Source organism: Pseudochaenichthys georgianus, chromosome 12, assembly GCF_902827115.2.
Source record: "Pseudochaenichthys georgianus chromosome 12, fPseGeo1.2, whole genome shotgun sequence".
Taxonomy (NCBI): domain Eukaryota; kingdom Metazoa; phylum Chordata; class Actinopteri; order Perciformes; family Channichthyidae; genus Pseudochaenichthys; species Pseudochaenichthys georgianus.
In genome coordinates this window covers 2,203,529-2,216,269 of record NC_047514.1, presented here as the reverse complement: position 1 = coordinate 2,216,269, position 12,741 = coordinate 2,203,529, and the positions used below count along the sequence as shown (strand labels likewise).

Here is a 12,741-nt window from a genome sequence, read left to right as displayed (position 1 = left end):
GTTATCATTATCAAAGTAAATTGCAGCTCCCATGTGCCAGATGAAGAATACAATATTTCCATTTCTGACTCTGCCGCTACATGCCGTGATCACAACACTGTCACAACACATCGCGCACACACTGGATCATCCCAGCAGAGGCCCATGATACTGAAGTTTTGCATTACTTTCCCTTTTTGTATTTATATACAAGGTTGTCCTAGCAAATACAGGAGTTAATTCAACGCGTAGGAAAATATAATATGATACTTTTTCATTTGAAGTGCTGCTAAAATTGAAAAGGGAAAACGTGAAGCAAGACAATCATTAATGAACCGGGACATAACGACACCCTGCGGTTTCTATTCTTTGGATTTTCTTTAAACATTATGAGTCAAAAGGTGCATGCAACCAAGATCATAGAAATTCATCTTCAAAAAGTATTCCATTAGGTTTCTCTGGTAGAGAACCAAAAGGAAGATTCATGTTTTATTTGCCACAGCTTTATAGTTTATTAGGATCCCCATTAGGCTGCATAACAACAGCTAATCTTCCTGGGGTCCACAAATAACATAAAACATGACATTCGACAGTACATTACAAGACAATGATACAAATCGTGTACGGCGTCAATTTTCCTTCAAACAGTGACTTTCATATCAACCATCACATACAGCTTATTTTCTGATTCCCCATTTCCTTGGAAAGAAAAAAAATAAAAATAAAAATAATAATAGTGATTTTACAAATGTCTCCCTTCGCTTCTTTTAGAGTAAAAACAAACTAAACAAATACAATCCTCATCATAACTGTGAAAGGCTGTGTGTGTGTCTATGTTAGCGAAAGTACCATATTCCTGCATGTGTTTAAAAAAACCTATATAAATCGGTGTGCTGCTGTATGTTTAATGACCGGACTTCTTTCTGCGGAGTGATATAGCTGCGCATGGTTCTACACCCTAACCCTAACCCTAACCAACGATTAATCGGGAAAGTAGACGCATAAATAGAATTTGTTTCTTCCAAATCCGTGTTTTATTCAGTTGACAACTTCTACCTATATGACAGTCATAATGAAAAATAAAGACAATTCTACAAAGTATCCATAGACCAATCAGAAACGAGTATTCAACCAAGCTGTGTAATAATAGATGTTAACACGTCAAACAGGACGTTTTTAAGAACCACAAACATTTTTGCCTGGTCCTTCATTTCCAGTAGAATCCTGAATTCCAATAAAACCATTAAACTATATTTCGAATATGATGGCAGCTTTGCAGTGACAGTTTAGGGAAGACAAAAGCCAAAGATGGTTTTCTGACTTTGAAGTGGAAGCACCAACTTGAACCTCATCCATCACCCTATGTATGACTGGAAACCTAAACCAGTTCCTATCCCTCACGTCAGGACTCGATGTAAGCCTTCAGAAAGGGTGTAAAGTATGAAAGACGAAAACCAGAAGAGTTGAGGCTGATGCGGTGTCCATATACTCTTGGGGGCACAAGTATAGGCACTTGGCTGGTATTTTTACCAGCACTTTACAAACCGCACAACAACAAAGGCAGTGACACACTTGCATGAACTCTTTCAGGCTTCAGAATGGAAAGTTAAACATCTAAATATACAGTATCTGTCATAAGAGAAAGAGTGATTAAAACCAACACATGAGAGAACGAGCCAGAGACAGAAAGAGAGCAAGTGGAGCTGACATCTTCCATATTTGATGCATCCAGTCAAAGGTAATTAAGCTCTGTGGTGTGTGTGTGTGTGTGTGTGTGTGTGTGTGTGTGTGTGTGTGTGTGTGTGTGTGTGTGTGTGGGTGTGTGTGTGTGTGTGTGTGTGTGTGTGTGTGTGTGTGTGTGGTGTGTGTGTGTGTGTGTGTGTGTGTGTGTGTGTGTGTGTGTGTGTGTGTGTGTGTGTGTGTGTGAGGAAGATTATCTGTGTCAGTGGCCATTTGCTCACAACTGGCGCCACATCGAAGAGAGCCAGAGGCAGAGAGCATCATGGGTAAATGAGCACACACTGCCTAGCGCTATCCCACACACTGGGCCGAGGGAGAAGGAGCAATTGCATGCCAGATGACCTGTCTCCTCCAGAGTACGATAGTGTTCCACTGACTCTCTGCACACACACACACACACACACACACACACACACACACACACACACACACACACACACACACACACACACACACACACACACACACACACACACACACACACACACACACACACACACACACACACACACACACACACACACACACACACACACACACACACACACACACACACACACACACACACACACACACACACCGGCAGTTTTTAAACCCAACAAAGCAGGCAATGTATGAGTTGATGGAAAGAAAGAAAAAGCATTGTTAAATCATACAACACACACACACACACACACACACACACACACACACAGTTTGTGTGTACCTGATAGCCTGCTGGAGTTCGCGTACGGAGGCGAGAGGCTGTCATGTGACGCCATGTACTGAGACCCATCTGCATAACTCTGGAAAGACATAGACGATAATGATATTCAGTCATTTGATCACTATAAGCAGCAGTATATCAATATTAGTCTTTAGACAATGTAGTACCAGCAGTAGAGATGATGTGATGGCTCAAGGCAGAGGCATACAAGATATATATACAGTAGATATTTGTTAAATGTGTGATTGTTTTTGTATTATTTGACTTTAACTTTAACTATATATTCATTTGTTGTTCCTTTATTTTATTTTATTTTCTCTTCACTATATATGTAAAGCGCCTTTGAGCACCTAACAAATTAAATCTATTATTATTATACATATTGGTAGGTTTCTGTTATCCTGTTACAATGCACATATAGCCATTACCCCATTAGCACTGCGCTGCTTCATGAGTTGTAGGCATATCGGCAGTTTCTTTTATATGGAAAAGCCAATTGTACAACAACAAAGACATAATAATAATAATAATAGACATGGATTGAAGTCCCACTGCTCAATTTTCTAAGCAGATGTCGAAAATATGTAAATGCATGTATCGTCGCAATATGCTTATTTAATAGAGTGGTGCAGAAATGAGCCCTAAAACCCGGAAAGGTCAATGGTTTTTGAACGTGTTTGTTTTTGGATGCCTGAAATAATGTCAAGCTGAAGAGACTTTCACGTTTTGTTCTACGAAATAAAAAAACGTTGTTGCTTTTTGTCGAGGGTGCCCTTGAGAGGCTAACGTCCGGGTCAGCCTATCCAGTATACTGTATGTCAGATAATGTAACTTGATCCCGAGGGTAATTATAGTAGCGATAATTCCAGCATGGAGTAGCAGTTCTAATGGCACTGATTGCAAAATGTAATTAAAAAAATGATAGTAGTTGTATTGTTGTTACCTTTGAAGATCGACTTCCACTAGCCCATGACCCTGCACTCGTTCTCTCCTCCATATCTGTAAGAAAGAACAACAGAGATTTAGATCACAGTCGCTTATTCAGATCAACATTTTAATCGCTTTGTGTCTTCATCACTTTCAACCAAATACTTAATACCAGATATGATAGATAGTTTCAACTTATTGTCATGACGTAGTACAGGTACTATGTAACGAAACGGTTTCTCTGCATTCGACCCATCCTAGTGTTAGGAGCAGTGGGCTGCCATTATGTACGGCGCACGGGGAGCCGTGTAGGGAACGGTGCCTTGCTCAGGGACACCTCGGTAGCACTTGGTCTTTCCGGGACTTGAACTGGTGACCTTCCAGTTGCCAAGCCAAGTCCCTATGGCAGGGGGGTCAAACTCAATTTCATCACGGGCCACATCAGCATTATGGTTGCACTCAAAGGGCCGGTTGTAACTTTAAGACTCTATAAAAATACATATATAAATATTTAATATATATAAAATAATGTATTATATATTACTTTATTGCCTCTGCATTGGATTATTATCGGATAGGGTAAAAGCTTCATAAATAACTACGTCTGAAAGAAGAAGTCGAGGGCAAATAAGTGCAAGTCTCTTCAGTGAGAATGTCACAAAATTGTTTTAAAAGAAAAGCCAAATTCTGAAAAAAAGTGACGGTTAAATAAAAAAAAAAGTGACATTTTGAAAAAAAAGTAACAATAAAAAAAAAGATCTAATGTAAGATGCATTGTGGGACATGTAGTTTATGGACATTGTGCATCTGTAAATCGGCCTGTAACCATATAATAAACATATTACATTCTTTCAGAGCTCTTGCGGGCCACATGAAATGAAGTCGCGGGCCGGATTTGGCCCCCGGGCCTTGAGTTTGAATACCCCTGCCCTATGGACTTCGCCACCACCGCCCTGAAACGTGAAATGTACGATATCACTGTCCAGTGTCGACGTTAAACGACTGAAGCGTATTTCATTCTCTCTCCATGTCATTAAACATTATTGATTATGATTGCAGAGCCTTTTATGTGTCTTCGTGAAATGTAATGGTCCTTTAAGCCACTGCAGAACAATAATCCCCGCGTGTTGTTATATCCATCATATCGCTACGTTCTTTCCACCCTGAACCAAGTCATTTTAGTTTATAAAATCAACCTAACAATAACCAAGGTGGCGATCGATCAGAAAACGGCGAAATTATCATTTTTGTAACAGCCATTGGAAACTGACATTCTGTTTTGTTATTTAAATAAGAGGACTTGGATTAGACGGACGTGAAGAGGTCAAGAGGTCAAGAGGCAATGACCTCCTCGGGGAGAAAGGGGGGGGGGGGGGGGTTGTATATGACAGGTAGATCAGTCCATCCAGGTCAAACGCCATGTGCAAACGGAGCTCTCGCTGACAGTACTCACACACACACACACACACACACACACACACACACACACACACACACACACACTCACTGTCATCTCATGCATTGTAGTGTACAAATCTCTCCTAAATAGGCTCTCCATTGTGTCAGGGAGTGTGTAGCGAGCAGCTTACATTCATTGTCAAGTCATTTGGAATGTCAGCTTATCTGCCATTGACTGTGTGTGTGTGTGTGTGTGTGTGTGTGTGTGTGTGTGTGTGTGTGTGTGTGTGTGTGTGTGTGTGTGTGTGTGTGTGTGTGTGTGTGTGTGTGTGTGTGTGTGTGTGTGTGTGTGTGTGTGTGTGTGTGTGTGTGTGTGTGTGTGTGTGTGTGTGTGTGTGTGCGTGCGTGCGTGCGTGTGTGGAGCCTTTCAAACCACATGTCGCTACCTCAACAAAAGTACCTTTGGGCTACATATGTGTGGAGTAGAAAAGACTAGAATATATCGTATGGAGGTTTAGTGAAGACTACACACAAAGTATTGATGGTCATTGGATTTAGGGAGTATAAACTTGATCAGACATATTCGACATTATTTTGGATTAAACAAATGGACATGTATCGACCATGTGCATTTACCAAAGCAGATAACTGACACAAAACTAGATTCAGGGAACACACACTTGAGAAGTTATTAAGATTAAGGAAAAAATAAATTATTGATTTATTTTCTGCTAATGCTCCAGCATTGGTTCCCAGGTGTTACCCCACAGGCCTACAATGTCACTATAGGAAGTCAGTCAGTCACAAGGTTACTGGACACCACACTTTGAACATTACATTACATTATGTGAACCTACATTAAAAAAATTGTCAAATAAAGACTATTTGGAGAATAAGAGTTGACCAAAGTGGGGGACATTAAATAAAAGTTGAGTTGGTTGATAGCGGGTCCAGAGGCTGGAGCAGTGGGAGTGAGGTTGGGGAGTGAGAGGATGAAGTGGACAGCAATTAAAGAAAACATCATTCAGTATTGAAAAGCAAGAGGATTGAGATTGGAAGAGAGGGAGGAGAGGAGAGGAAGAAGAGAAGAGAGAAAACAACTTGGTGTGCAGGAGTTAAAAGAGGTGGAGGAGGAGGTGGAGAGGAGGAGGTGGAGAGAAGGAGGCATCCATGTGTCCTGCACCTGATAAGGCCTCCGATTGAGGGCTATAAATTACACCAGAGAGTATTTACACACAAGCAGGGAAATGCATTCTTAAAAGCACACATACACACTCTCTCTCACACACTCACACATGTGGTCACACACACACACACACACACACACACACACACACACACACACACACACACACACACACACACACACACACACACACACACACACACACACACACACACACACACACACACACACACACACACACACACACACACACACACACACACACACACACTTGGTGCGGGTCATCTATCATCAGTTAATGAACTTAGACTGACAGACAGCTCCATGTCTCTCATACTGATCCTATTAAGACCTGCTCGACACAAAACAGACTCCCATTAATACAGTTACCCTCTGTGTGTGTGTGTGTGTGTGTGTGTGTGTGTGTGTGTGTGTGTGTGTGTGTGTGTGTGTGTGTGTGTGTGTGTGTGTGTGTGTGTGTGTGTGTGTGTGTGTGTGTGTGTGTGTGTGTGTGTGTGTGTGTGTGTGTGTGTTTTCTCAGGACAAAAACAGGCCCTGTCTGACCGTTGAGACACTTTTTTTTTTGTAACATTTTAAACGGCCGTATGGACCAGCAGATAACGCGTTCATTGGACAGTTTCTGTACTTTGTAGAAAGAAAAAGATGATTGTGAGCAATGTTAGTCAAGAGTATAACATCTATTAACTACACACAGGTTAAACGGAACACAAACACATGTGTCTATTCATTCACATTTTAATAAGGAAGTGTGAAGATAATGCCACATTGTTCAGTTCTTGACGTACAGTCGAAGGGACCATCCAATTCTCCTGCTGATTCATGCCGTTATTACAATGCTGAACACATTGTACAATTTTATAGATGTGCTTCGCGCATTTTATATTTCCATGAACTGCATAAGGACCCAATGGTACTTTGTCTTTGGAATTATTGCTAAAATCACATGTATCCATCCATCCATCTTCTCCCGCTTATCCGTGGTCGGGTCGCGGGGGTAGCAGTTCCAGCAGAGAGCCCCAAACTTTCTTTTCCCTGGCGACATCAACCAGCTCTGACTGGGGGGTGCCAAGGCGCTCCCAGGCCAGCGAAGAGATATAATCCCTCCACCTGGTCCTAGGTCTACCCCTCGGTCTCTTCCCAAATCACATGTATATTGTTACTAAATCCTGTGGTTGTTCTGCTTTGCTTTAACGTCAAACCACCCAACAGTCTTACTGGAGCGATAACCCCACCTTTAAAGCGAGGTCATGGGTTTGTTGGGTCAGAACCGCAGCCTAAACAACTGCATGCCGATGGGCAAGATCACTAGAGTCCATTGGAAACTACAGTCACAGTTCAGGCCTTGTCCTCAGGTACACAGGTTTTTTTGAAGACAGGCTTTTTCCTCCTCAAAATTGTAAGCACTGGCAAGCCCTGCAATGCCTGCCAAACCAACAGGTGGCGATATAACTCAAGGAGCCTCTGACAAAACAGTAGTAACACAAAGATACCGTGTCGAAAATGGCCCGTCTGTGTAGTGGGATGTAGAACTAGAGGTCAGGGGATCAGGGGGTCACAGGTTCAAACCCCCCAACAGTCAGCATGGTGTTGTGTCCCTGGGCAGGACACTTCACCCCAAAGTGCTCCGGTGAGGATTGTCCACAGTATTGAGTATGTGAGTCGCTTTGGATGAAAGCGTGTTACATGTAATGTAGAACTAAGTGACCTCCGGACCAGGGTTTCCGTTAGCCGGTAATTACCGGTTTTTAGCTGGTAACATTTATTAAAAACCGGTAAATTCAAAACCTGCCGGTCAAAATGTCTGGTAATAATTAGGGAGGCTCCGATCGATCGGCCGCCGGTCATTATCGGCCGATATTCACTCTTAATAGTTTGATCGGTGCTCTCTATAAAGGCCGATCAGGAGAGCTGGATCTGATCCATATGGACATAAACGCGAGTGAAGTGTAACCGGAGCGAGAGAGAGATCAGATCAGCTGCTGAGTCTGACCGAGACACGCAGCTCTGCATGATCACCTGAAGCCCCGCCCTCTGTTTAGCGAGCTGCAGGAGCTGCATGAGAAACTGACGTGCTGTCAGGAGAGAGAGAGGGGAAAAGAGAGGATCCGTTTCTCCCGTGTTATTATTCAAATGTAATGTAAACTTTTGAATAATGTACGTTATCTACTACAAGTAGTTTGTTTGAATGTAATAATTATGTTGTTTGTGGAATCATTTATTGAAAAATGAATCTGAGTTTTTCGATCTGTTACGATTATAAACTGAAGCAATATAAAAATGAGCCCCGTGAACTGAGTTTTAAACTGAAGCATATCTGCTCATAGTCCGGTAATTACCTGCTTACGGAAACTCTGCTACACAACTCTTATTATTATTGAAATATGACCGGTAAGTTTCAAATTTGTCCGGTAAAATAAATTCTGCCCGGACATTTGACCGGCGAGAAAAAATCCTAGCGGAAACCCTGCTCCGGACGCTGTTTGACCCCACTGTTTCTTAAAAAAGTTCAAGAGTAACTGTGTATGTGTGGACAATTGTAGAGTCCTGTTAGTAAACCGCGTTAACTATTTTCACCACGTCTCGACAAATTCTGCCAAGTTTGTGTCGCCTCACGAATGAGATTCACTTCGTCCGTTTTCTCTGTCGACACTGAAAACAAGATAAAACCTGAAAGGCTTTTTACAAATGTCAGTGACCTAAAACGCGCATTGACATGTAGAGAAAAGGACAGCACAGAGAAAAATATACGCTAAGAAGAAAAATACCCCAAAAGCCTTCTTACGGAAACACTAGGCAACCACAAGATATGACGTTTAAAGAAAGTCTCTGGGGTTCTGTAATATCATTAACTTCGTATTTCCCTCCTGTAATTACTCTGACTACTGAAATGGTGGGACCTGCACCCGACATCCAGCATAAAGACTGTCCCTTTCTCAGCCGAAACGTTGGTGAGAGCATTACACAAACACATGTTGATTAAGTTAATAAATGGGCGCTCTGATTGACAGAAATGAGGACAGTGGTCATGCTGAGAGAACATCAAGCGCCAGTGTGTGTGCACCTGTGAGAGCTCTATAGTCCCACTGTTCTCATCTGGTGCCCAACCAAACTCTATAATTAACCGTAGGCCTTCCCCCTCCCCCAACACACACACACACAGTTCAAACAGTGTGTGGTGATCAGAAAGGGTTCTGTCATCAGACCTGTTTGGGTATATTTCTAATTTCTTCAAATTAAACACTCAAAGTGTCATGGTAACTGAAATGTTACTGACAATTGTGAATTAAAAACGCACTTGTTTTGTTCTTCGAGTAAAAATTATCGTCAGAAATTGACATATTATCCTTGACTATGTGTAAAGATTATGTAAAAAAATTCCTTTTCAAACTCCATTTTAATCCTTTTAAGGTTTAACGTATCAACTCGGAGTAATCGTGTATAACAAGTCAATCTTCCAGTATCTTCCATTAGGGCTATCGATGGGATGAGAAATACATGTTCAAAACACCGAAACTAGTTCATATATTTTAAACCAAATTGAAGATTTGAAACCATCCATTCACAAATCTGTGGCTGATCTCAAAGTCACCACGGCCATGTTTACAAGGTCTACTCTACAGGATGGAAACCACAGAAGAAGAACTCTGATGCTAGCCACAGCGGGTCCTTGACATCGTAGAAACGTTGTCAATTTAAATTTCAGAAATAGACAGGACCCATTTAAATTGCTTGAGAGTTTATATTTTGTGCAAAAAATATAAATTGATAAAAAAAAAATGTATTACTTAACTTGATTACTTCTTTGAATCCACTACTGTTAACAATATTATAATGATGAGTTGAATCCTCAAGTAAAGCTGTAGGGGGCAAGGTAGGTAAGGGAACAAGCAGAAATAAGGAAAGAGATGAGGAAATGAGAAGAGGAAGGAAACGTTCAGACAAAAAAGGAAAGTGGAGAAAGAAAAGGAAAGGAGAGAGGAACTAAGGAAAGCAGAGAATGATCGAGATGAACTAAAGAGAGATAAACAAAACCTCTCTTATTGTGATGCATTGGAAACAAAGGGTGACACAAGTATCTAACCCATTTTATAAAATGCAAAGAGAAGCTGCTTGTACTCACTGGACCACATTCATGTTATTATCCTGGGTAATCACACACACACACACACACACACACACACACACACACACACACACACACACACACACACACACACACACACACACACACACACACACACACACACACACACACACACACACACACACACACACACACACACACACACACACACACACACACACACACACACACACACACACACACACACACACACACACACACACACACACACACACACACACACACACACACACACACACACACACACACACACACACACACACTGAGATGAGACAGTAAGAATTAAGAGTCAGATTACGTCTCTGTATCTTCTCCTTTAAAGCGGCTTACACTGTCTAACACCCTCAATCCCTGCGTGTGTGTGTGTGTGTGTGTGTGTGTGTGTGTGTGTGTGTGTGTGTGTGTGTGTGTGTGTGTGTGTGTGTGTGTGTGTGTGTGTGTGTGTGTGTGTGTGTGTGTGTGTGTGTGTGTGTGTGCACGTGTGTGTTCACGGGAGACTGGACAAGCACAGGAAGTGATGTAACGATCAGGAAGTCACCCATGTCCTGTTTTGGACATGATTCGGGCTCTCTCAGCTCGCCCCCTTCTTTCCTTCCCTTGCTTCCTTCTTCCTCCTTTCACCCTCATTTACACTTCTCAATACTTTCCCTCTTACTCCCCCTTTTCCTTCCTTCCCCTCTTTTCTCTCTCATTTAAACTTCTGCTTTCATTCTTACCTCCTTTTGACTATCCGCATCTTCTTTGTTTCATTATTTTGATTCTTGTTTCCTTCTCCTTCTTTTACTCATTCTTTCATCCCTCTTTTTCCCTCCTTCATTTTTAGTGTTCTATTTGTCTGACCTCTGATCTTTTGTTGTCCTTATTTCCATGTATTACTTCAACCCTACATTACTTGTCCTTCTCTCCCTCGTGCAGAGTTGTGTTTGTGTTTGAGTTACTGTATCTCATTTCTTCCTCTCTTTAAACCTTTCCTTGCCTCCTTCCCACTTCTTTTCGCATACTTATTTTCTTTCTTCTGATGATTTCCCCATCTCTAAGTATCCCTCCATCTCTCTCCTCCCCTTTTCTGCTGTCACTGCCTTTCTTTCTCTCATTGTGCAGCCTTTGAGCAAGGCACGGCATCGGGCAGCAGCTCCGTCTCAACCTCCGTACCAAAAAGCTGCGAGTAAAAAAAACTCTCCTCACTCTGTCGCCGTGGTTACGGAGCTCTGATGGAGGGGACAGTTGGAGATGCCACATCGATTGACATCTTGTTACCATAGAAACCAAAAAGAGAGAGGGGACAGCACTGCATCACCAAGGCTACTAATGTATATGATCCAAGGTTTCCATGGATACAGGCGGGAATATTTAGCCTATTATTGATTACAGTTGACTTTAACACTGAAAAGATGCAAACATCGTAAAAGGTCACTTTATACTTTAACTTTTATCAGTTAGACAGTTTGACTGGGAATCGTACGGTCGCCGGTTCAAGTCCCCGACCAGACCTACAAAATGGAGAGTGGACTGGTACTTTGAGAGGGCCCAGTTCACCTCCTTGAGGCCTGCCATAGATTGTTATCCAAATATGTTATGCTCACATTACAAGCAAGAAAACACACGACCCATTCTGTGATTTTAATTCTGGATCACAGCTAAAAAAATAGTTATTGAAAGAACTCTGCAGATTTGGTTTCCATCTGTGGTGAAAACCTAATCTAGGTGGCATAACAATAACTTGAAAACATATTTGATTAAAAAAGAAGTGACTTGGGAGTGTTTAACATAAACGTTACCAAGATGTGTTCCTAACACATTGTGTTGGAAGAGGTTGGAGACAGTGTGCTTCTGTTTCTGTCCAAAATAGAAAGTTGGCGTTGTTCACAGAGACAGTTTTAACTCACTTCAATATTTATATAAGACTTGTATTCGAGAACTCTAGCCATTGTTACATAAACAAAGCGGTAGAGGGGAAATCTTCTTTGTATTCATGATACTACAATACTTGAGATGAAATGGTCAAATGACTGGAATGAAATAGTACAACCCGCAGCCTCGAGTTTAAATCTATGTTCATTCAGAAAAAGTATTATGTGTCACCTCTCCAGGACGTGCCCAGAGGTCGTCAGTGAACGTATCTGCGCTGCAATTATTTTCCCTTAAAAAAAAGGCAAATTTGTTAAATAAAAACCCAAAAGCTACTTAAGGGAACATTTAAGGAGGAAATCAGGGTTCAAGGGGTTAATTACAAGAATTCCATTCATGCGTCTGTCTCACGCACACTCACTCAGTGTGTCAGTGTGTCAGTCAGAAACTCATTGCTGCACTTGCAAACCCACACACACACACAGGCCAGCGTTTCCTGTCATTAGGCAGCAGAGCTGTTCTATAATTAGAACATCTGGACACAAGTAAGTTTAGTGCCAGTACACACACACACACACACACACACACACACACACACACACACACACACACACACACACACACACACACACACACACACACACACACACACACACACACACACACACACACACACACACACACACACACACACACACACACACACACACACACACACACACACACACACACACACACACACACACACACACACACACACACACACACACCATGTATACATCACTTCAGGGG

At 41.9% G+C, this 12,741-nt stretch overlaps 1 protein-coding gene across 2 annotated transcripts in view; it reads right to left on the bottom strand.

Moving 5' to 3' along the window:
• Positions 1-12,741, bottom strand: part of LOC117456609 (transcription factor 4-like) — a 219,015-nt gene that overhangs the window by 166,707 nt on the left and 39,567 nt on the right. For both annotated transcript variants that reach the window (XM_034096536.2, XM_034096537.2), the window contains 2 exons: positions 3,369-3,424; positions 2,426-2,504 (listed from right to left, as the gene is read on the bottom strand). In XM_034096536.2, the coding sequence (XP_033952427.1) occupies positions 2,426-2,504; positions 3,369-3,424 (135 nt within the window). The remainder of the gene's footprint in view (positions 1-2,425; positions 2,505-3,368; positions 3,425-12,741) is intronic.